The following is a 24,488-nucleotide window of genomic DNA, read 5'->3' as shown; positions in this document are numbered from 1 at the left end:
TAGAGGAGGGAGAGATTGAGGACTCTGGAGACGGACTGCATGGTCTGGATACAGCCAGTGGGCTGGACACTTCCCCTGAGTGGGACCTTTCATCTCCAGGGGAATATACGGAGGAGGCTGCTTCCTTTCATGCTGTGGTGAGGAAGGCAGCGAGCTTTTTGGACCTGCCTTTGCCGGTGGCAGAGGCGAAGCAGAATTTGCTGACAGAGGTATTGCATCCGGCCTCTGCTGCAGCTGAGCCTCTCTTGCCATTTAATGAGGCTTTGCTGGATCCGGTGTTGGAGGTGTGGAAGAAGCCGGTGTCTTCCTCGGCCGTTCATAGGGCTGTGGCCAGGAGGTATCGAGCTGCACCATCTGACCCTGGCTTTCTCTCTAGACACCCTACGCCGGAGAGCTTGGTGGTGCAAGCCTCCTGTTCCTCAAAGTCAGCGCCTGGTTCCTTCCCGACGGTGCCTGGAGACAGAGACTCCAAGAAACTGGATGCGCAGTCCAAGAAAATATTTTCGTCATGCAGTTTGGCGTTGAAGGCCACCAACGCAACGTGCATTCTGGGGAGGTACATCCATGCTCTGATGGATGATATTTCGTCTTCATTTACGGAGCTCCCCCAGGGTCTCTTGGATGTGGTCTCGGACGCCCAGGCTGCCGCGACCCAGATTATCCAGTCTGGGCTGGATACGACCGACTCGGTGGCCAGGGCGATGGGCACGGCTGTGGTGGCAAGAAGACAGGCCTGGCTCCGAAACTCCGAGTTCTCTGCGGATGTGCAGTCGACCCTGCTGGACCTCCCGTTTGATGGGGACAGACTGTTTGGAGCCAAGGCAGATTCGGCCTTGGAACGATTTAAGGAGAGCAGAGCCACAGCCAAATCGTTAGGACTGCAAGCTCCTTCTTCCTCTGCCTCTTCTAGATTTTTCAGGAGGTTTCGGGGATTTGGGCGTGGCTCTTATTCCTCTTCCTTTCGGGGGAGGTTCCAGCAACCCGCCTCTTCCCTCCCCTATAGGTCATTTAGAGGGAGGGGGAGGGGTGGGGTCCGTACCAGAGGAGCCTCTCAACAGCACTCTGCCTCTTCCTCGTCCTCTGGAGGGGTGCAGCAGGGGAAGCAGCCTTAGGCTTCCACCGTTTCCCACTCACTCCTCTCCTGTAGGGGGAAGATTACAGCATTTTCTCCACAAGTGGAAGTCTATCACAACGGACACTTGGGTTCTCGGCATTGTGGGAAAAGGCTACGCCCTTCCCTTTCGGGAGTTCCCGCCCCGCCCATCTTATTGTTCAGAAGAACACCTCCTGTTGCTAGAACAGGAGGTTCAAGTCCTCCTTTCAAAGGGCGCGGTAGAGTTGGTCCCAGAGCAGGAAAAGGGTCGAGGTTGTTACTCAAGATACTTCCTGATTCCCAAAAAGGATGGTCAGTTGAGACCAATCCTGGATCTGAGGATCTTGAATTGGTTCCTCAAACAGGAAAAGTTCAAGATGCTGACCCTAGCACAGGTGCTTTTGGCGTTGAACAAGGAAGATTGGATGGTGTCTGTCGACTTGCAGGATGCTTACTTTCATATCCCGATACTCAAGTCGCACAGGAAGTATCTCCGGTTTGTGGTAGGGTCGCAGCACTATCAGTTTGCGGTCCTCCCGTTTGGTCTTACTTCAGCACCTCGAGTCTTCACAAAGGTGATGTCGGTGGTTGCGGCGGAGCTCAGAAGGAAGGGGATAGCAGTATTCCCTTACTTGGACGACTGGTTGATCAAAGCCAAGTCCCCGGAGCTTGTGTTGCATCATCTGCAGTCAACAACCCAGTTGTTGTTCGACCTGGGCTTTTCGGTGAACGTGCCCAAATCTCACCTGGAGCCCTCTCAGCGCCTCCTGTTCATAGGGGCAGTACTGGATACAACATTGAGTCGAGCCTTTCCTCCGCCTCAGCGGATTCAAGATATTCAGGAATTGGTTCCAATGTTTCGAAATGGAGCGGTAGTTCCAGTCCTCAAGGTCCTTCGTCTGCTCGGTCTGTTCGCCTCCTGCATTCTGTTGGTCACGCATGCTCGCTGGCACATGAGGGCTCTTCAGTGGTGCCTCCGAAGGCAGTGGTCTCAACACAAGGGAGATTTAGAAGGTACTGTCAAGATCTCCAGAGATGCTGCTGTGGAATTGAAGTGGTGGATTGCGGGCAACAATCTTTCACAGGGAAAGCCGTTCGCCCACTCGCCACCAGTGGCCACGGTAATAACGGATGCTTCCACCCTAGGATGGGGAGCTCATCTGGGGGATCTGGAGATCAAAGGGCTTTGGTCTCCAGAGGAACAGGTGTTTCATATCAATCTGTTGGAGTTACGGGCTGTACGTCTGGCTCTCAAGGCCTTCCTCCCATCCCTTCGTGGTCAGTCGGTACAGGTCCTGACGGACAATACTACCACGATGTGGTACATAAACAAACAGGGAGGAGTAGGGTCGTACCTTCTCTGCAGAGAAGCTCTTCGGCTATGGTCCTGGGCAAAGGACCATCAGATTTGCTTGGTGGCAAATCATCTGGCCGGGGTCTTGAATGTACGTGCGGACAGTCTCAGTCGCCAATTCTCGGCAGACCACGAGTGGCGTCTCCATCCAGATCAAGTCTGTTTAATCTTCCAGATGTGGGGGTTTCCTCGGATAGATCTGTTTGCCACTCGGGAGAACGCGCATTGCCCGTTATTCTGCAGCCTCCAGTATCCGATGCAGGGAGCGTTGGGGGACGCGTTTCAGATAACCTGGTGCGACCAGTTGCTTTACGCGTTTCCCCCCCCATACCCTTGATTCCTCGAGTGTTGAGGAAAATTCGCCAAGACCGGGCCCAAGTCATCTTAATAGCTCCGGATTGGCCAAGGAGGGTATGGTACTCCGACCTTCTCCAACTCTCACTATGCCCTCCGCTCCGTCTCCCTCTCAGGGCAGACCTCCTCTCGCAGTCGCAGGGGCAGGTTTTACACCCCAACCTCCAGAGTCTGCACCTACATGCTTGGAGATTGAACGGGGCAACCTGAGTTCCTTCTCTCTCCCGCCTGATGTAGTGGATGTTATCTTAGCGGCCAGGCGACACTCCACTAAATCTATCTACGCTAATAGGTGGTCTAAATTTGTTATGTGGTGTGGAGAGAGACAGATTGATCCCTTACATGCTCATCTGTCACATGTTTTGTCTTTTGCACTGTCTCTAGCGCAGAAAGGTTGTGCAGTGACTACCATTAAGGGTTATTTGTCGGCCTTGTCAGCCTTCATTTGTCTTCCAGACCAACCGTTGTTATTTAAATCCCCTATTGTTCTCAGATTCTTGAAAGGTCTTCTGAATCAATATCCTCCAAAACCATTCGTTATGCCTCAATGGGATTTGTCCTTGGTCCTGACTTTCCTTATGGGGTCCCCTTTTGAGCCTATGCATTCTTGCCCCTTAAGGTATTTGGTTATTAAAACAGTATTCCTGGTAGCTATAACATCTGCAAGGAGAGTGAGTGAGTTGCAGGCCTTATCGGTTAAACCCCCTTATATAACGTTTTATGGGGATAAGGTGGTGTTGAGGACCAAGGCTGCTTTCCTTCCGAAGGTTGTTTCACCCTTCCATTTGGCTCAGACAATCACTTTGTCCACGTTTTATCCTCCGCCTCATCCTTCAAAGGAGGAAGAAAGACTACATCGCCTGGACCCAAAAAGGGCGTTGAGCTTCTATATCGACAGAATGAAGGATATCAGGCTGGAGGATCAGCTGTTTGTCGGATACGTGGGCAAGAGGAGAGGAAAGGCAGTCCACAAGAGAACACTCTCCAGGTGGGTTGTTCTTTGCATTAAAATCTGTTACTCTTTGGCAAAGAAGGATCCGCCTGAGGGCATTAGAGCTCATTCCACCAGAGCTAAGTCGGCCTCTTCGGCCTTGGCCAGGGGTGTTCCTGTGGTCGACATCTGCAAGGCCGCAACTTGGTCGTCCCTTCACACTTTTGTGAAACATTACTGTTTGGACTCTGAGGTCAGAAGGGACGGTCATTTTGCACGGTCAGTGCTGCAGGATTTCTTGGTTTGATCATTTAGGCACCCACCGCCGGGCGTGGTACTGCTTTGGGACTCTATTCATTAGGTGAGGAATCCACAGGTAGTTGTATCCATCAGAAGAACGAGTTACTTACCTTCGGTAACGACTTTTCTGGTGGATACATTAGCTACCTGTGGATTCCTCACGGTCCCACCCGCCTCCCCGTTGCCTTTTTGGTCTCTCCAAGCAATCCTTGAGTGTGCTCCTTTTGGTCTTCAAAGTTGCAATACATTTTGCATATATGATCTTTGTATATATGTGTATATTTATATATAAATCTATATATATTGTGTATATACATGATTCGTATGTATAAATATATTTATTTGTTTAAAAAAAAAAAAAAAAAAAGGTTATATTAAATCTACAGCTATTTTATTGCAATGTTGTGTGATTTACAATATTAAGAGATGTTGCTTTGCTCTTTCATTACATTGGGTTATTATTATTCTCATGCACGTATAAAATGTTGGTACTGTCATCGGCACGTCGGCGAGGACCTCTTATTGCCTGTATGACGTCAGACGGCGTCGCGTGGGCAAGAGTGACGTCCTCGTCGACGTGCAGAGACTAGTAAGAAGATTTCCGTCGAATGCTGGCGCCATGGGAGTATTCATTAGGTGAGGAATCCACAGGTAGCTAATGTATCCACCAGAAAAGTCGTTACCGAAGGTAAGTAACTCGTTCGTTTTGAAGATTTCCCAGTATGCTCCTGACTAGTAACATAATTTAATGTTACCAACCTTCTAACATTACCTAAGTAAATGCACATATGCTCAATTCAACCTTAAAACTCAAAAGTATATATTATGAACCCTGTGCAAAGATCCATGGTGATCACTCTGCTCATTTCCATTCAGTAAGGTGCACATCCCAAGGACTAATTCCAAACTGTTTTAGTTACAAAGATAATTTGGCCTGCTAGGAGCCTTCCAGCTAAGGATTGCATTTCAATTCGGTGGGTCTCCTCATTTGGCTGAATTAAAAAAATAAATAAATAAAAAGTGTATTATTTACGAGGTGTGTGCATGCAGTATCAAGGTACATAGATTGATTGTGTCCACAACAAATGTGACCTGAAAACTGCTAAATAAGTAAATCGGGAACTGATGGAAGCAATTCAGTCAGGTGACCAGTACAACACGTGGGGACCCACAAATTAGATATTGCATTAGACAGTATTGCTACATAATCATTAAGCTTAATCTGCAAATGGTACTGTGCAGAGTTGTGCTATGTATATAAAACACAAGAGGGAGAGAGAAGGAACATAAGTTTTGGCATTCTCTTTTAGGTGTGTGCTTTGAAGTATCAAAATGTGTCTGGAATATACATATATTGGCTAAATAACTATTAAGTCATGTAATGCTAAATAGAATATACATTATTTTGGCATTGTAGTAAACTCCTAGTGGTCACCCTGGGCCCCAAGACACATTTAAAAAAATGTATGGGAGACAAACTGTGCCCTGTGTAGCTTATAGGACTATTACAGTAGTATATAGGGTTCATCATAGTGTTCACTCCACGTAAGGCAACACAGTGGGTGCAAAGCAATACGAAGTGACTTACTCATTAGTATTATCTAGATGAAAAATATCCCCCGCCCCAACTGATTGTCTGCCACATGCAACCTAGTACCGCTGTCTAGGTACCTCTTGTTGCTTTCAGTAGAAATTAGGCTATTCAAATGTGTATTTAAATTTTGTACAGTTAAGTGCGACCTACTTTATTCCACATTACAGGCACAAAACTAAAAAAAAAACATATGGCACACTCACTTTTAAACATTTTTTTTCCCTTTGGACCCAAATGTGGCGATAGTGATTTAATTAATGTATAACAATAATGTAACTTCAATTCAGTATCGGATCTTACCTGTGTTATTGAGCTCAAGGTTATCACACCTATTAGGAGATAGTCTCACACTGCGTGAGACTATCTCCTATCTCCTAATAGGTGTCGAAATCAAATCATACAGTGATCCGTTATCTTGTTCAGAACTTCTTACTGGCCAACACTGGAAAGCAGTTGTAATTAAACCTGAATCCTCTGGCAAAAGATGATAGCAGTCACATGCTGCTGATTAAACGAGCAAAAGAGTGGACAAATGGATATGACTCCAACTAAATCAGAAATGTTCCTAATTAGTTCTTTCTATAGTCTTCTCCTATTAGGCATAAGAGGGCTCGACAAGTCCATCCTTCACCCACTAAGGTAATACTCTTGGGGGGATCGTAAAGAGGGGAAATACCTTTCAGGTCCACATATTATACCAGGATGATCAGCAAAGGCGAAAACCTAATTTCAGTTTGTTAGACCCTTTACTTTAGGGATTGAGAGGCATGGAGGCATGTGTTGCAATTGTGTGATGCCTAAGCAACGTTCAAAGACCAATCCCTTTTTTTTTTTTTTTTTTTTTTTTTTTTTTTTTTTTTTTTTTGGGGTACTGTCCTAGCATGTGTAACTAGTCGAACTTAAAGACCCTCGACCTATGTTTAATAGCATCACTGCTTTCCACAAGTTTCGAATGACTGCCATTCGGTTCCCTGCTGCCCAGTTCTTATTACCTCCTGGAAGACCCCACAGTTTGTTGCCTTGTTGCTTCCTAAAAATTAATTGCAGAAGGAACGTCTTAATAAATGTCAACCAAAAAGACTTGTTTCATAGATGTTTTGATTAACCGAGGAAGAGTGGCTTGCATCAGACTGATGGTCAAACTAGTCCGTTCTGGCACAAGAAGGAAGGGGCTTGTCATGCAGTGTCTTCCATTAATATTAAATGCAAGCCAAGAGATAAGTTGCCAAAGCAGGTTTCAAAGTAAAGTCCAGTTGTGGCCATCAACCACCACTTGTACTTAAATTTCCCCCTTGTTACCCACCTCATTTAACTTCATTAACAGTTGCTATTCATATCAACAAAGGGATGCCAAAACATCTGGCAGTGGCAATTTTCGGTGTTCCCTAGATAGCACAGTTTTCCAGCCAGTGCAACACAATTCATGCTTGGACTCCTCTTGCATGGCGGTAGACCATCTTGTACAGATAAATGTGGCCAGCAGTTCTCAACTAACTTTGTGTCTTGTAGCATTATTAGGCATCCGCATTGTTTGGGGCTGTAGAATAAGGGATCTTTTGCGTCAGTGGTATCTTTTTGATATTCTTTTGTAACTATGCTTTTTACTTGAGCATGGGAGGGGAAATACCAAACCACATTCTGGGGCTTTCTGACATGTCACTTCAGAATTCTTATTTTGGTCCTGGAGGTTGTGGGTTCCAACTGTTTTAATCCTGTAGTCCTGTGATTGAAATGGCACTGGAGCTTTTTAATTGAGAACTGCAAGCCCCAGAACGAATATGGTGGTCTTCTGGTTCCTGATGATGCTGAAAGGCTCTTGGCATCATTAAGGATTCAAAAATACTTTTACAAGTGTCTTGGAATTATTCATTATGTTAAGTGCATGCTCCACACCTATACATAAATGTATGTGTTTTGATTTTAAATCCCTATAAAATTGGATGTGTGGATGTTTGCCTCTTAACCCATTCAAAATGTCCATATAGCATTGTTGATGTAAATCTCAAGGGACACTTAATTTTCTTATTTTATTTCCTCAGAAAATTATTGGTGTTTTCAAACCAAAGTCTGAAGAGCCTTACGGTCGTTTAAATCCAAAATGGGCAAAATATTTTCAAAAAATATGCTGCCCCTGCTGCTTTGGTCGAGGCTGTTTAGTTCCTAATCAGGGATACCTTTCTGAAGCTGGTGCATATCTGGTGGATGATAAACTTGGATTGGGAGTAGTACCTAAAACTAAGGTAAGATTACTTTGTATTTATCAAACATTCCGAAAAGCATTAGTGCCAATTGTTAGAAACTATCTGTACAACAGACAGTTTTTGATGGCTCTTAATTGTGCTAAACTGAAAACATTGAAGAAAGCCAGGCTCTTTTTCTTTTTTTGGTTATCCTTGGAGAATATTTTAGTGCTTCTTCTGAATGGCACACTTCATCTTTGGCAGACCAGGAAAAAAAGCTGAAAATATCATGTGTGCACCACAGGATGTAAATGAAGAACCACATCCACGTTGCAGGTCTTTGCTTAAGTAATTTGTTGGAGCCGCATGCATCTTTAGCGCCATTAGGATCCATGCCGGCGCTGGATCCAGGTGATGGATTCAAACGGAGTTAACCTTTCTCTCCTGTTCCTAGTCAGGTGTTGAAGCCAGTGTCTTCGAAGTCGGCATATTCCATGTTGACGCCGAGGTTGGAGGCTCGATTGAGGTCACGCAGGAAGGCCTTGCGTCTCTTGGAAGAGGAAGAATATCAAAGGCAGTTGTTGGAGGAAGGAGAGATTGTCAAGCCTTTGGGAGAGTATCAGGGCCTGGAGTCGGCCAGTGGGCTGGATACTTCCCCGGAATGGAACTTGTCTTCACCAGGGGAATTTACAGAGGAAGCAGCTTCTTTTCACACGGTGATCAGGAAGGCAGCGGACTTTTTAGATCTTCCATTGCCTGTTGCGGAAGATAAAACTAACATTTTAACAGAGGTGCTGCATCCTTCTTAGGCTTCTGCAGACCCTTTGTTTCCTTTCAATGACGCTCTTACGGAACCCATATTAGAACTTTGAAGGAAGCCTGTATTATCGGCTGCGGTGAATAGAGCTGTGGCAAGGAGATATAGAGTGGCGCCTGGTGATTCGTGTTTTTTTTATCACAACATCCTACCCCGGAGAGTTTGGTGGTCCAGGCCTCTTACTCTACAAGGTCTGCTCTGAGCTCCTAACCTGTGATTCCATCTGACAGGGAATCCAAGTGGATGGAACAATCTGCAAAGAAGACTTTTTCGTCTTGCAGCATGGCTCTCAAGGCTGCAAACGCTACCTGTGTGCTGGGTAGGTATGTCCACGCCCTCATGGACTCTGGGAAAGCCATGGTTCCTGATCTGCCACAAGATGTACAGAGACCATTTGGGGAACTCCTGTCTGATGCGCAGGCTGCAGCGAAATAAACAATTCAGTCTGGCCTGTACTCTACGGACCCGGTGGCCAAGGCAATGGGTATATCTATTGATACCAGGAGGCACTCTTGGTTGAGGTCCTCTGGGTTTTCTTCGGATGTACAGACCACCTTGTTGGATTTGCCATTTGATGGGGAAAAACAGTTTGGAGATAAAGCGGACTCTGACCTGGAGCGCTTTAAAGATAGCCGACCACGGTGAAGTCTTTAGGATTGCAAGCCTCCTCTGCTACCCCTTTTAGGTCCTTTTGTAGGTTCAGGGGGTTTGGACGTAGGGCTGTTTATCAAGGGAGACCCCAGTCCTTGGTTTAGCAGCCTACCAGCCTCCCATATCGGTCCTTTAGAGGGTGGGGGAAGGTTAGAACTAGAGGGGCCACCCAGCAGCACCCTACGTCCTCCTCTTCCTCTGGAGGACAACAGCAAGGGAAGCAGCCCTAGGTTTCTCCCCTTTGTCGACCATACTTCTCCTGTAGGGGGAAGATTGCGTATTTTTTCTCCACGAGTGGGAGTTAGTTACATCGGACTCCTGGGTTCTAAATATTGTGAGAAAAGGATATGCTCTCCCTTTTCAGGAGTTTCGTCCTCCCATCCCCCCCCCACCCCCCCCCCCTGTCCCTCGTTTTGTTCAGAAAACCATTTCCTGTTACAGCAGGAAGTTCAGACTCTATTGTCAAAAGGTGCGGTGGAGTTGGTTCCAGAGCAGGGAAGGGGTCAGGGTTGTTATTCAAGATACTTCCTGGTCCCCAAGAAGGACGGTCGTTTGAGACAGATCCTAGACCTGAGGATTTTGAATTGGTTCCTCAAACAGGAGAAATTAAAAATGCTGACTCTCGCAGGTGCTTCTGGCGTTGAACAAAGAGTATTGGATGGTGTCTGTCGACTTGCAGGATGCGTATTTTCATATCCCTATACTCAAGTCGCACAGGAAGTATCTCCGGTTTGTGGTGGGGTCGCAACACTAACTGTTTGCGGTCCTTCCATTTGGTCTTACTTCAGCACCTCGAGCCTTCACAAAGGTGACGGCAGTGGTGGCAGCAAGTCTCAGAAGGAAAGGGATATCGGTATTCCCTTACCTGGACGATTGGTTGATCAAAGCCAAGTCTTAAGAGCTTGTGTTGCGTTACTTGCGGATGACAACTCAGTTGTTCAGGCTGGGTTTTTCGATCAATGTACCCAAATCTCACCTGGAGCCCTCTCAACCCTCCTGTTAGGGGCAGTACTGGACACAACATTGGGCCTATCCTCCGCCTCAGCGGATCCAGGATATTCAGGCGTTGATTCCAATGTTTAAAAATGGAGCGGTTGTTCCAGTCCTCAAGGTCTTACGCCTGCTCGGTCTGTTCGATTCTTGCATTCTGTTGGTCACTCATGCACATTGGTACATGAGGGCTCTCCAGTGGTGCCTCCGCAGGCGGTGGTTTCAACCCAAAGGGGATCTCTGAGTCGATAACTATCTCCAGAGACGTTGCAGCGGATTTGCGATGGTGGGCTGTGAAAGGCAACCTTTCGCAAAGAAGGCCGTTTTCATTGCTGCCTCCGGTGGCCACGGTCATGACTGATGCTTCCACTCTAGGGTGGGGAGCTCATCTTGGGGACCTGGAGATCAAAGGTTGTTGGTCTCCAGTGGAACAGACTTTTCATACCAATCTGTTGGAATTGCGGGTGATACGCTTGGCTCTCAAGGCCTTCCTTCCGTTCCTTCGCGGTCAGTCAGTTCAGGTCCTGACGGACAACACTACCTCAATGTGGTATATAAACACGCAGGGAGGAGTAGGGTTGTATCTTCTCTGCAGAGAAGCTCTACGTCTCTGGTCCTGGCTTCAGGATCATCGGATTTGCTTGATAGCAAATCATCTGGCCGGGGTGCTCAACATGCGTGCGGACTCTGTCGGCTCCTTTCAGGCGATCACAAGTGGCGTCTCCATCCGGATCTGGTCATGCACATCTTTCAAATGTCGGGTTCTCCGGTGATAGATCTGTTTGCCACTCGGGAGAACGCGCACTGCCCGTCATTCTGCAGCCTCCAGTATCTGGTGCAAAGAGCTTTGGGGGGGGGGGGGGGGGGCGCGTGTTTCAGATTTCTTGGTGCAACCAGTTGCTTTATGTGTTTTCCCCCCCATACCCTTGCTTCCTCTGGTTCTGAGGAAGATTCGCCAAGATTGGGCTCCAGTTATTTTAATAGTCCCGGATTGGCCAAGAAGGGTGTTCTCCAACTATTGCTGTGCCCTCTGCTCCGTCTGCCTCTCCGGGCAGACCTCCTCTTGCAGTCACTGGGGCAGGTTCTACACCGCCACCTTCAGAGCCTGCACCTTCATGCCTGGAGATTGAAAGGGGCAACCTGAGTCCCTTTTCTCTCCCACCAGATGTAGTGGGTGTTATTTTATCGGCCAGGCGACACTCCACTAAGACCATTTATGCCGGTAGGTGGGCAAAATTCGTGGCTTGGTGTGGAGAAAGGCAAATTGACCCTTTGAAGGCTCACCTTTCTGATATTTATTTATTTGCTTTGGACTTAACAAAGAATGGTTGTGCAGTGGCTACGGTTAAGGGTTATTTAGCTCCTTTGTCAGCCTTTCTTTGCCTCCCGGATCAGCCCTGTTTAAATCACCTATTGTAGTTAGGTTTCTTAAGGGTTTACTTAATACGTTTCCTCCCATTCCTTTTCATGTGCCTCAGTGGGACCCAAGTCTTGTTTTGACCATTTTAATGAGGTCTCCTTTTGAGCCCATGCACTCTTGCCCGTTAAGGTTTTTAGTGCTTAAGACATTTGTTCTTGTTGCCATAACCTTGGCTAGGCGGGTTAGTGACCTCCAAGCTCTTTCTGTTAAACCCCCCTTACCTTGTTTTTCCCAGATAAAGTGGTGTTGAAAACCAGTGCGACTTTCCTGCTATAAGTTGTCACTCGTTTTCATATAGGGCAGACTATTACCCTTCCATCTTTCTATCCTCCTCCTCACCCCTCGAAGGAGGAAGAAAGGCTTTACCGGTTGGACCCTAAAAGGGCGCTTAGTTTTTACATTTAAAGAACAAAGGACTTTGGCCTGGAAGATCAGTTGTTCGTGGGGTATGTTGGACAGAGGAAGGGCAGAGCAGTCTATAAAAGAACGATCTCCAGGTGGGTTATCCTTTGTATCAAGATCTGCTACTCGTTGGCGAAAAAGGTTCCCCCTGAGGGTATCCGAGCCCATTCCACCAGGGCTAAGTCTGCTACTTCGGCCCTGGCAAGGTGGGTTCCGGTGGTGGATATTTGCAAGGCAGCAACTTGGGCGTCCCTCCATACCTTTGCAAAGCATTACTGCTTGGACTCTGAGGTTCGGAGGGACAGACATTTTGCAGGATTTCTTGGTGTAATCAGACAGGCACCCACCTCAGAGTGCGGCACTGCTTTGGGACTCTATTCATAAGGTGAGGAATCCACAGGTAGTTTGTATCCATCAGAAGAACAAGTTACTTACCTTTGGTAACGCTTTTACTGGTGGATACTATAGCTACCTGTGCATTCCTCACAGTCCCACCGGCCTTCTCGTTGCCTGCCTGATTGCACTGGGATATGTAGTGTATGGGTGTATGTATATTTTGATATTTTTTCTGTATGCATAAATGATGGTCTTGATCATGTTGTATCATGAAGGCTTTATGTATTTATTGGAGTTATTCTGGAGTCGGTTCTCACCTGTTCGCCTCAAAGGCACGTAAAAAATGGGTGAAACTGCCGTCAGCACGCCGGCGAGTACCTCTTATTGGCACGGTGACGCCAGACTGAGTTGCGTGGAGCCGTGCAGTTTTGACGTCGACGTGGAGAGCTGGGAAGAACATTTTCCGTCAGATGCTGGCGCACGGGTGAATTCATAAGGTGAGGAATCCACAGGTAGTTATTGTATCCACCAGAAAAAGCATTACCGAAGGTAAGTAACTTGTTAACCCAGGTAGGAGAAATAAGGTATGTAGCAGAGGAAGTCTCATACCAAATTTCTGCGGAAACAAAAGTGACACAGCACACTGCTATTGCAGACAACATCAACTTGCAGGCAAGGGGATAATCACGGCATAGTGCTTCCAAAGTGGCTGCATGTACACTGGCGAAATGATGCAATGGCTATCACAACCACTTCCATTGTGCGGGGTGGGAGGAACAAGAATACTTGGCTGACCAACATGTCAAACGATGATGTACCATGTTGATACATTTTACTGAGCTCCAATGTCCAAGGGGAAATGCCTGGCTCTTCAACGAACAACCAGGAGCGATGAGCTGAAATATCTGCGTCAACTAGTATACAACAGTGACACTTCGTTGACCAGCGGTTATCTGCAAGCTGGACTAGTGACCTCAACAGCGGAGTAGGAGTTGGCAAGTATATTGTGTGCACCATAGTTCACTGATGAACCACAGCCACTTTGCAGGTAGATGCTTAAAGTAATTATTTACTATTTGTAGTAAAATACACAAGCCCACCTGTCAGTACAGAGCCAGACCTCCAACTGCCAAGCAGCACAGAGCACGAACATGGACAGGAACTGGAAAGCGCAGAAGATAAACATTTCAAACCGGTAAATGACTTATGGACAAAACAAAATGAGTAGCCAGCTTTGTGGATCCCTACTCTTCTACAACTGCCAGTCATACATCATTGAGATTTTTGGTCTACAGTAAGTTTCTAAGTTTGAAAAAGTATAATAAAGTCTAGGTATTGGCTGAGGGGCCCAAACCAGGAGATGTGTAATGTGATGTGAAAATATTGCAACAATGATTACAAGTTCTGTATGCTGGGAGATAACCACACTCTTGCGGTTCTCCCAAACAAATTATAGGAGGTCAAACGTGTCCAGTTTAATCCAAAGGAGTAAAGGCCAAACCTGTGAAAAAAGGCCAAACCTGTGAAATGTGGTGCTTTAAATAGTGAGTCTTGATTTTCTCATTTGGAAGTGAAAATCTTTGAACGAGGTGTAAACCACATCTCCCTGTCCCCGTGGGTGGTAAATACCTCACCCTCATCTGATGTACTTGTAATTGAGTGAGGGATAACAAGCTTGTGTTGCCATCAAAACATGGTATTAACCGCACCTTGTAGTTGTCAGGCGGAAAGTAAATGGATATGCACATTTTGTGTGATCTTCTATGGTTTAAAGCAGGATTAGCTTGCCTAGGTGATGTAGTGATCTAAAAAAAAAAATAATGCCCGAAATCATTTAAGTTTTTAGGTTAATTTTCTTCAATCTTCATTTTTTTGTGAAAGAACAAATGCTGCATCAAATCTTGTGCTGCTTTTTAGGAATGTGTTTTTGTTTACTTCAGCTTTTATTTAACCCCTTCGCTGCCAGGCCTTTCCCCCCCCTCCTGTGCCAGGCCTTTTTTTGCCTATTTGGGGCAGTTTGCGCTTAGGCCCTCATAACTTTTTGTCCACATAAGCTAACCAAGCCAAATTTGCGTCCTTTTTTTCCAACATCCTAGGGATTCTAGAGGTACCCAGACTTTGTGGGTTCCCTTGAAAGAGGCCAAGAAATTGGCCAAAATACAGTGAAAATTTCGTTTTTTTCAAAATAATTGGAAAAAGTGGCTGCAGAAGAAGGCTTGTGGATTTCCCCCTGAAAATGGCATCAACAAAGGGTTTGCAGTGCTAAACTCAGCAGCTTCCTAGCTTTCAGGAACAGGCAGACTTGAATCAGAAAACCCAATTTTTCAACACAATTTTGGCATTTTACTGGGGCATACCCCATTTTTGCAATTTTTTGTGCTTTCAGCCTCCTTCCAGTCAGTGACAGGAATGGGCATGAAGCCAATGCTGGATCCCAGAAACCTAACCATTTCTGAAAAGTAGACAAAATTCTGAATTCAGCAAGGGGTCATTTGTGTAGATCCTACAAGGGTTTCCTACAGAAAATAACAGCTGAAAAAGAAAAATATTGAAATTGAGGTGAAAAAAACATCAATTTTTCTCTACGTTTTACTCTGTAACTTTTCCCTGCAATGTCAGATTATGGAAAGCAATATACTGTTACGTCTGCTGGAATCCTCTGGTTGCGGGGATATATAGGGCTTGTAGGTTCATCAAGAACCCGAGGAACCCAGAGCCAATAAATGAGCTGCACCCTGCAGTGCGTTTTCATTCTATACCGGGTATACAGCAATTCATTTGCTGAAATATAAAGAGTAAAAAATTGCTATCAAGAAAACCTTTGCATTTCCAAAAAGGGCACAAGATAAGGTGCTGAGGAGCAGTGGTTATTTGCACATTTCTGAATTCCGGGGTGACCATACAAGCATGTGAATTATAGGGAATTTCTCAAATAGATGTCTTTTTTTTACACACTCTCCTATATTTGGAAGGAAAAAATGTAGAGAAAGACAAGGGGCAATAGCACTTGTTTTGCTAATCTATGTTCCCCCAAGTCTCCCGATAAAAATGATACCTCACTTGTGTGGGTAGGCCTAGCGCCCGCGACAGGAAACACCCCAAAGCGCAACGTGGACACATCCAAAATTTTGGGAGAAAACAGAGGTGTTTTTTGCGAAGTGCCTACCTGTAGATTTTGGCCTCTAGCTCAGCCGGCCCCGGGAGGGGGGGGGGCAGAAATGGCCTAAAATAAATTCCCCCCCCCTTGCCTGATGGGTCGCTCCCCATCTCTAAAAAAACAAACAAACAAAAAAAAAATTGCCCTGGCGCCTAGAGGTTTCTGACCCCCCCGGGGGGCAGATCAGCCTAATATTAGGCCGATCTGCCCCCGGGGGGGCAGAAATGGCCTAAAATAAATTTGCCCCCCCAACCCCCACCCCACCCGGGAGCGACCCTTGCCTACCGGGTCGCTCCCCCTGCGTGACATTGGCGCCACAAAACAAATCCCCGGTGCCTAGTGGTTTCTGCCCCCTTGGGGGCAGATTGACCTAAAATCGGCCAATCTGCCCCCAGGGGGGCAGAAATGGTCTAAATACAATTTGCCCCCCAGGGGAGCGACCCTTGCCTGATGGGTCGCTCCCCATCTCGAAAAAAACAAACAAACAAAAAGAAAAACACAAAAAAAAATTTTGCCCTGGCGCCTAGAGGTTTCTGCCCCCCCTGGGGGCAGAAATGGCCTAAAATAAATTGCCCTCCCCCCCCCAGGGAGCGACCCTTGCCTAAGGGGTCGCTCCCTTTTGCGTGAAATTCACACAAAGAAAAAATTCCCTGGTGTCTAGTGGTTTCTACCCCCCTTGGGGGCAGATTGGCCTCATCAAAATAGGCCAATCTGCCCCCAAGGGGGGCAGAAATGGCCAAAATATAATTTTCCCCCAAGGGGAGCGACCCTTGCCTAAGGGGTCGCTCCCCACCAAAAAAAAAAAAATGAAACATAAAAAAAAAAAATGGTCCCTGGTGCCTAGAGGTTTCTGCCCCCCCTGGCGGCAGATCGGACTAATAAGGCCGATCTGCCCCCAGGGGGGGCAGAAAAGGCCTTCTCAAAAAAATGCCCCCCCCTGGGAGCGACCCTTGCCCAAGGGGTCGCTCCCTTTTGTCTGTTTCAATAAAAAAAAAAAAAATCCCTGGTGTCTAGTGGGGTTTCAAAAGCCGGATTGCAAGCAATCCGACTTTTGAAACCCTCGGAGGGACTTCAAAGGGAAGGAAATACTTTTCCTTCCCTTTGAAGCCCCTCCGGGGCTCCCAAGTGATTGAAAAAGAAATGCAAAAGCATTTCTTTTTCAATCGCGCTGGAAGCAGAGCTTCCAGCGCGACTAGGGAGGCCCCTGTGACAAATCAGCTTGCGCGCTGACGTCACAGGGGGGGGGGTGGGGGGGGGGGGGGTCGGGGAGGGGGAAGGGGAAGGTCGTCCCCTTCCATCCCGACTTGGGGGGGGGAAGGGGGGTGCACGGGGGGCGCGCTAGCGCGCCCCCAAGTTCCCCTGTGCCATTGACGAGATGATCTCGTCCAAGGCACAGGGGAACTGTAGCCTTGGACGAGATCATCTCGTCCAAGGCACAGAAGGGGTTAATGATTTTGTGTACACTATTTTGCACCTATACCAAATCATAAATTATTTTACCATGTAGTTTAATTCCAGGAGAGGTTAGTAATTCCTTAATGTTGTCATTGATTTACGGTTCTCTGTGAAACTCTTTCTGTTTCTATTTATGCTAACTCTCCTAGCCAAGGTACTAAAATGGATGATGGCTGTGCTTTGGTAGTGCTTTATCTGACAGAGTACATAGAAGTGTATGTCTGTGGTGCCGGAAGCAATGTGCACTTGTTTACTACTTTGTAATAAGAATTCTTTCAATAAGTCTTCTAAGAATGCATTGTTTTTAGTGTTTCAATTCAGTAGTTTATCCTGCCTTGAAAAGCATTTATAATTTATTGAAGCATGTTTTGCCAGATGTATACTGTGGCGCCACAAGTAAAATAATCAAGATTTGATTAGATTACCCTGTTGAAATATAATAATTCAATAACGAAATAATGTGATTATCTGCAAGATGAACTACCAATAGTAATTAGCCACTGAGGACAACAATTATCTAGTTTATTCAATAAATGTAAATGTTAAAAATGATCATGAGTGCACTACTGTTCGATGCAGGGGGAGATGAGAATATCTCGTTTTATACTTTGAGAAAGTGGTTGATGCTTATTCCCTTTTGAGCAGCCCTAAAACTACAAAAATATCGTAGTTGGGAGCAATGAAGCAGTTGTTAGACTGTTTTGAGGACTCTGAGGATATATTAAGTCACGGCAACACCATACAGGTCCTGATTCAATCAGCGCCTCATGGGGGTTCCGCCATCACCAGAAAAGCTTGATGACAATGTGCAAAGTCTTGAAGTTTCACTGTCCGACAATCTAGTTACTAGTGAGTACTGGATCAATATCCGATCATGTCTGTACCAAAGAAAAGAACAACTTCCCTTCGGTAAAGTCGTATCTCTTAGACTATTTAGACACAGACTCCCTACCTTAGAATTATCCCTAGACGTTAGACTGGATCTTGAAATGTTTCATAAGGAGTACCCCTGCATGCTCGTAGGTGGTGTTGGGCTCTGCATGGCGTTGTCTGTGCCGGAAATGACATGCGTGGTACCTATGTAGGGAGGATGGGTCGGTCGGTCGGTAAAGAATATGCGTCTAGTTAGTCTATACCAGGTAAACATGGTTACCAAAGTTAAGTAATTTGTTAATCTGATAGAAACTTCTATTCGCGGGTGCCTCACCTTAGAATAGATACCCAAGCAATACCTTCTTGGAGGTGGGTCTGCAAACATGATTTAAACCACATAGTCCTGCAGGAACGAATGGGCAAAGTGCCCATCCAGACTGACTTGACCAAGCAGGCAGCAGTGCTTGGTGAGTGTGTGCAGCGAGGCCCACACTGCTGCCTAGCAGATGTCCAAGACCAGAACTCTTCGTGCTAACGCAATGACCACAGCCTTCGCTCTGGTGAAATGAGTATGCAACCTGCTGGGGGCTGCTTCTTGGTCAACACGTAGCAAATTGTAAATGCAGAGTACGATCCATTGGGAGATGGTTTGTTTCTGCAGGGCCTTCCTGTTCATGACCCTGACCCATCCCACAAAGAGTTGATCAACCACTGGGAACGGTTTTGTGTGGTCAAGGTACAACAACAGTGCTCTTTTTGGGTACAGCCAGAGGTGTCTCTCCTCTTCTTTAGAGAGAAGAGACCGAGTGTAAAAGGTGGGCAGAGTGATGGATTGGCCTTTATGGAATAGGGTGCTATCTTTGGTAAGAAGGACTTTCGAGTCTGAAGGACCAGCTTGTCTGCGAAGAAATACACATATGGACGCTTAGATGAAAGCCCCTGCAGTTCACAGAATCTGGGCACATGTATTTGCCACCATAAAGGTCGTCTTGATGGTGAGAAGCCTAAGAGGGCTGGTATAAAGTGGCTCAAAGGGGGCGCACATCAGAAAAGTAAATTAAGGTCCCATTGAGGCTTTATGAAAGGAGTTGGTGGAAATGTGCTAGATACCTTTTAAGGAGCCTATTTACAATAGGAGATTTGAAGTGGAAAGGTTGATCTGGCAGCTGCAGAAAAGCGGAGACAGCAGATAATCAACCTTTATGGTTGCCAATGCAGAGCCCTGCTGAGCAAGTGTAAGAATAAACAACAAAACTTGAGGAATAGGGGCAATTGAAGGATCAACCTTTGGGCTGTGCACCATGCCACGATCTTGCGCCAATGTCCAGCATATACCATCTTGGTGGAGGGATGCCCGAGCTGCCAAGATTTAGTTACAAGACCAAAGGCTCTCATTATGCATTAATTCCTTGAAATGCCACTCCAAAGCAGCACATAGTTCCAGAGCTTGGGGGCCTGATAAGAGAATGACCTGTATTCCCACGCCACACCCCCCAACCCCTCCCAACCCTCACCCCACTCCCACGCACAGAGACAAAATGCAGAACCAGGACCTGGTTCTTTAGTGTTAGGAAATATCACCACCTCTGGAACTGTAATGGTTAGGAAGATGATTCTAAGTTGTTCTGGACTCCTTCAGCTAGAGGGATGGGGTCCTTAAGCAGAGGTTGTGAAGGCAGACTGACCGTTGAAAATCAGTGAGGCAGTTCCTCAATCAGATAATCATTTTCTTGCTTCACAAAAGCCACTTCGACTTTGCTGTTGTGTTCTTGTAGCTTTTGAGGACTTGGAGTCCATTGATGCTGTCACAGTTCTTATCTAGGCCATGTGTCTGTCTTCCCAGGTAAGCCCTCCTTCTCCAAGTCACATCAGCAACCATAAGAGTCCCACATTTGGACCCAGTCTAGAAGGAGTTGAGCAACCATGTAGGTGTTCCATTCTTGGATAGGACTGTTCCAGCACTGCTGCACAGGTCCTCTTTGTATCCAGATGATGAAATAATAAGCTAGTTGCTGGTTGAGGATTCTGTAACTTACACCTCTCTATTGGTTATGGTGGCCTACCTGAACCAAAAAGCAGGGCTTGGTTATTTTAAAGTTAGTAGGTACCTTGAATCTATGTCGGTCCGATAGGCCAAGTTCATGGACAAATCGAAGGTCTGTAGTTTTCTTAAGTTATTAGGATGCTTCTCCAGGATTGCAGGCTTCTTATAATCACTGGCAAGACTTTCTTTGAGTCCACATTTGGACCAATTCTGACGTGTCAAAGTAGGCATTATATAGGCATATGCACATTTTTGGTCTCATTGACATAGCATAGGACTAAAGTACAGGACACAGATATTCAGTGAGGTTTATCCAGGGTATTGAAATGATATACTCCACCTGATGGGAGGGGAATGTTCCCAGTTACTTCCAACTTAAACTGGTTTTAAGGAGTAGCGCAGAAAAGGTGTATGCATTTCATATTAAACCTGTCCGGATTATATAGGTAAGCTTGTTATGTTTCTGACAGGCTTGTTTTCCTTTAATGGCAATGTTCACATTAAGTTAATCCTAAGAGTATCGTCCAGAATTTTTTTTATAGTTATCGGAGTATGTTTATTGTAATTTCATATATTTGATGAAAGTTTGGTTGATGATTTACAGCATTTGTAACACTAAACTATATCATGTTGTGAATTTTTACTTGTATCAACAGGTCGTCAGACTTGTCAGTGAGACATTCCACTACAGTGCAATAGACCGTGCAAAATCAAGAGGTAAAAAATATGCATTGGAAAAAGTGCCAACAGTTGGTCGTAAATTTAATCGAATAGGACTTCCTCCAAAGGTATGTTAAGTGACATCACCTACAAATGAATTGCACCATATCTGTTTATGATCACATGGGACCAGTAGATTATGAAAAAATCTGAGACTGTGCAAAAACTTTCCTCTAGCACAAGCAGGAAATACATCAAAATGTCAGCATGTTCAGCAAAATGTCAGTGTTGCCAGAACAGATAAAGTCTTGTAAGGGCCACAAAGTTGCCTAAAAAATGAGAGATCTGAACTCTTACTCTTAATAATGGTTCATTGTCCAAAAATTTATGGGGTGTTTGTTTTTGAAAAGTCTAGACATTTGACAACTACTTTTTATTTTTATTTTTTTATTTATTTTTTATTATTACTCTTGTGGAAGATTGGATTAATATGCGTTTCTTCAGGGTGCAGACCTTCGCATGGTTAATTTCTGGCTCCTTAGATTTCCCTTTGGGTGGGGAGGGGGGCTTGGGTGGTGTAATTGGCAGTATCCACACTACAACTGTAGGTGCCTTGCTTTGGGGTTCAACCCTTCTGGACTGTCATTACAAAGTGTCTCTCGCTTGTGGTTTCCAGTCTGCTGTTGTTGAGTGCAGTTGTATACTCTTACTTGAATAAACGGCTACCCAAAGAAATATCTCCAAGAAAGTTTTGCTGGAGGTCTTTTTAAAGTTACAGAAATGCCAAAGACTAGGCTTCAGTCAATATAAAAAAAAAAAAAAAAGTCAATTGATTACTTGCCAGTTGTTCTTTAAATATCATTGTGGGTTGCCTAATCTCAAATGTTTCCCTTGAGAGGATCACGGACAGTCCACCTCTTGTCTGCTTGATGGTTTCTAAGCTCCGTGGTATCCTGTATCCACATGGGTTGCTAAAACATGTTCCCCAATAGCATCCTATCTTTCGTTGTGATTAGAGCAGTGAACCCCTATCAAAGAACATATCTTTATCTTCTGCTTTTGTAAAGTATATAATAAACGTAATGGTGTATAGTAAGACTGCTGCATAGCAGTAGTGTAACAAAGGGCCCGAAGCCTTGCAGTGATGCTGGCAGCCTCGAGCTCCAGGGCCCCTCCCTTCGCACAGTACCCTGGCCTGAGAGCTCCTGTGTGAATGCAAAGCGGCCCCCTCCATGTATTTTGCAGGGGGGGGGCCCTCTCAGGTTTCGTTATGTCACTGGTGGATACTAAGATTGCCATTGATTTCAAGACCCTAGAGACACCGGGGAAGCTTGGCAGAGATAGGTCTGTGTGCTCTGTGATTGTCCTGCATATCTTCTGACCACTACCTTGGCTCAAGTGTGGCTCAGTCCGAGAGATGAGGGGAAGAGGGTTGTGCAGGGACTGGATGCGGCTTGCTGAGGCTTTTTCAGAACTGAATAGCGGATGGGGAGGGAGCCAAACCGTCAAGTGTATCCACTCATAAAGTGCTCCTAATATGGCAAATCAAAAAGAGCAGTGCAGCATTAGAGCACTAACTGCTAGATCAGTTACCACCACTCTTGCTGAGATAAAGATCTTTAAGTTACGAGTCTGCAGGAGCTTGATCAGATGAACAAAATTGGTGTGGTTTGAGAGAAACTCCAGCATGAATGCGAAAATTGGGCAGGAGGTGTCGGGAAAAATTAAATGTTTCAGTCCCTTAAGCTGGTCAGCATCAGTGAATCCCCAGCAGCAAACAGAAGATTTGTCATCTGTGGCCCTATTGAAGGTTCTAAGACATCACATTGCATGGGCAAGTTTTCTGCAGCAAGCATCAGCTTTCATGACCTTTCTCTCCATCCCTTCCCCCTCTTTCCAGCCCTTCCCCCTCTTTCCCTGGAACTTCTATTTTTGGGGTTCTGGGCAGTGTCTTGTGGTGTATATTGGGACGAGCCATTAATCAGCATCTAATCCACTTCTAAGGCCCGCCTTGCATCTTTGTAATATATTACAAACTAATATAAAGTATACCAAAATATGAGGGCTGGTCAGGGTCATGTTCTGGCATGGTGCAGAGGCACTCTGCTGCTCAGCCAACGCTAAGAGATCTGAAATCATATTTTTTGTTTGAATGGCAGCACAAACTCTCCCTCTGGGCACATCCTGAGGAAGGGCCATTGAATAGTAATGTTTGTAAGAAGGGCCAGATAGCCACGAGGCAGGAGAGAAACAGTGAAACTTTAATTTCTGTTCAGATTAGCCAAACCAGCAATAGACCAGTAAAGCAGTGAACTGTGAATAGTGCATGCAGCTACAGGGCATCACACACAATCTAATACAGATTAATATAAATAGATAAGTGTCCGGTTTTGTTGCAGCAAATTCAGCTACAGACTGCACATCAGAGAACTGCACCTGGTATAAACTAACTTGTAGTTAAGAGCCTGTACTGAATGTAGTCCAGTATAGCATAGCAATGTAGCAGTTTATCAATGTCACAGTCTTGCAAATCAGTGATTGAGTTCCATATCTTAAGTGATTCCTTTTGAGGGTAAAGAAAATAGAGCACCTAGCATAGTATAGTCCTCAGCATAGTATAGGTTCTGTTAATTCTCCATAAAATGAGCATGGTAAAAGAAGGAAAACCAGAACACTCTAATCATCTTGACTAAGTTATAGTTTTGCTTAGCCATATTGTTTGAGGAATCCAAGCTATTAAAAAGACCCAGAATGAGACTACAAACGTCATCCACCAAAAAAGCAGATACCATACTTTGAGGTAAAAAGAATAATTTGCTTAGACCAATGAGTTCGAACAAAAGGTATCCCCTATAAATGACATAAGGAGACATCTAAAACAAACTCTGTTCAACATACAAAATGAAAGACCAACAAGATTATTCTTCATTTTATGTATGTCAAGGGGACCAAAATGTTTGAGGTTATGGCGAAGGAGGGCTTAGAGTCCCCCTTCACTCCTACAGCGAGTACTTGCCCACATACTAATCTGTATAGTTTTCCACCTGAAAGAGTGGGACCTGAACAAAGCAATTGAGTCATACTGTTAGAGTAAAGGCGCAGCTTTATGCTGGGGGGAGAATGGCGTCTCACTGAGATATCTCTACTTATCCCAGTGGTAAATTAATAAAATCTGTGGAGCATCTCAACTTTTACATAATTATACATTCTGAAACAGCAATCGGTGACTGTGCTGCTGTAAATGAACAAAAGCAAAGGTTTGTGTAATTCCCAAGCCGAGAATTTAACTGGCATGTCCACATGCCTTGCTGATGGGCATAAAGAGGCCGAGGTGTACGGCCTGCCAGAACTACAGGCATTTCCTTAAACAAGTTAATGGGAATTTGGTGAAAGTTGCAACACTTTGACAAACTAATGAGAGAATATCATTTGTTTTTGTCCTAAATACATTGTTTAAAAATGCTTTTTCACATCTGATGAGATCTGAGAGAAACAGAGTCCGTTTGAATGGTTAAAGGATCTTAACACTAAGGTGCAGTCAAAACCTTAAAGCAGCTCAGAGCCATACAGTTCCCTATATAATTGAAGCCTTATCCTTTTGTATAAAACAAATTCAGCTGAATTGTTCATTAAGAAGGAGCCTTCTACTACAGACTGTTACATCGGTAACTTAAAACCTTTATCACATCATGGGTGACTCTAAGCCCAAAGCGTCTGAAAAGAGTCCAAGCCAAACCACTGCTCCCTCCATCACCCAAGGAGAAAGCTGACTCTTCTATGACTCTTGTGATGGTCATGAAAGAACTGAGTAATAACATCACAAGTTTAATACAATAGACAAATACGGACTTTAATTCACTCAAATGTCTTATAAATA

General features: G+C 45.3%; 1 protein-coding gene across 2 annotated transcripts in view; it reads left to right on the top strand.

The window, feature by feature from the left end:
- The window catches only part of PI4K2B (phosphatidylinositol 4-kinase type 2 beta), a 183,727-nt gene that overhangs the window by 58,135 nt on the left and 101,104 nt on the right, over positions 1-24,488 (top strand). For both annotated transcript variants that reach the window (XM_069202160.1, XM_069202161.1), the window contains exons 3-4: positions 7,666-7,866; positions 20,608-20,739. In XM_069202160.1, coding sequence (XP_069058261.1) covers positions 7,666-7,866; positions 20,608-20,739 — 333 coding nt within the window. The remainder of the gene's footprint in view (positions 1-7,665; positions 7,867-20,607; positions 20,740-24,488) is intronic.

Source organism: Pleurodeles waltl, chromosome 1_2 (genome assembly GCF_031143425.1).
Source record: "Pleurodeles waltl isolate 20211129_DDA chromosome 1_2, aPleWal1.hap1.20221129, whole genome shotgun sequence".
NCBI lineage: Eukaryota > Metazoa > Chordata > Amphibia > Caudata > Salamandridae > Pleurodeles > Pleurodeles waltl.
This window is presented reverse-complemented; position numbering and strand designations above follow the sequence as displayed.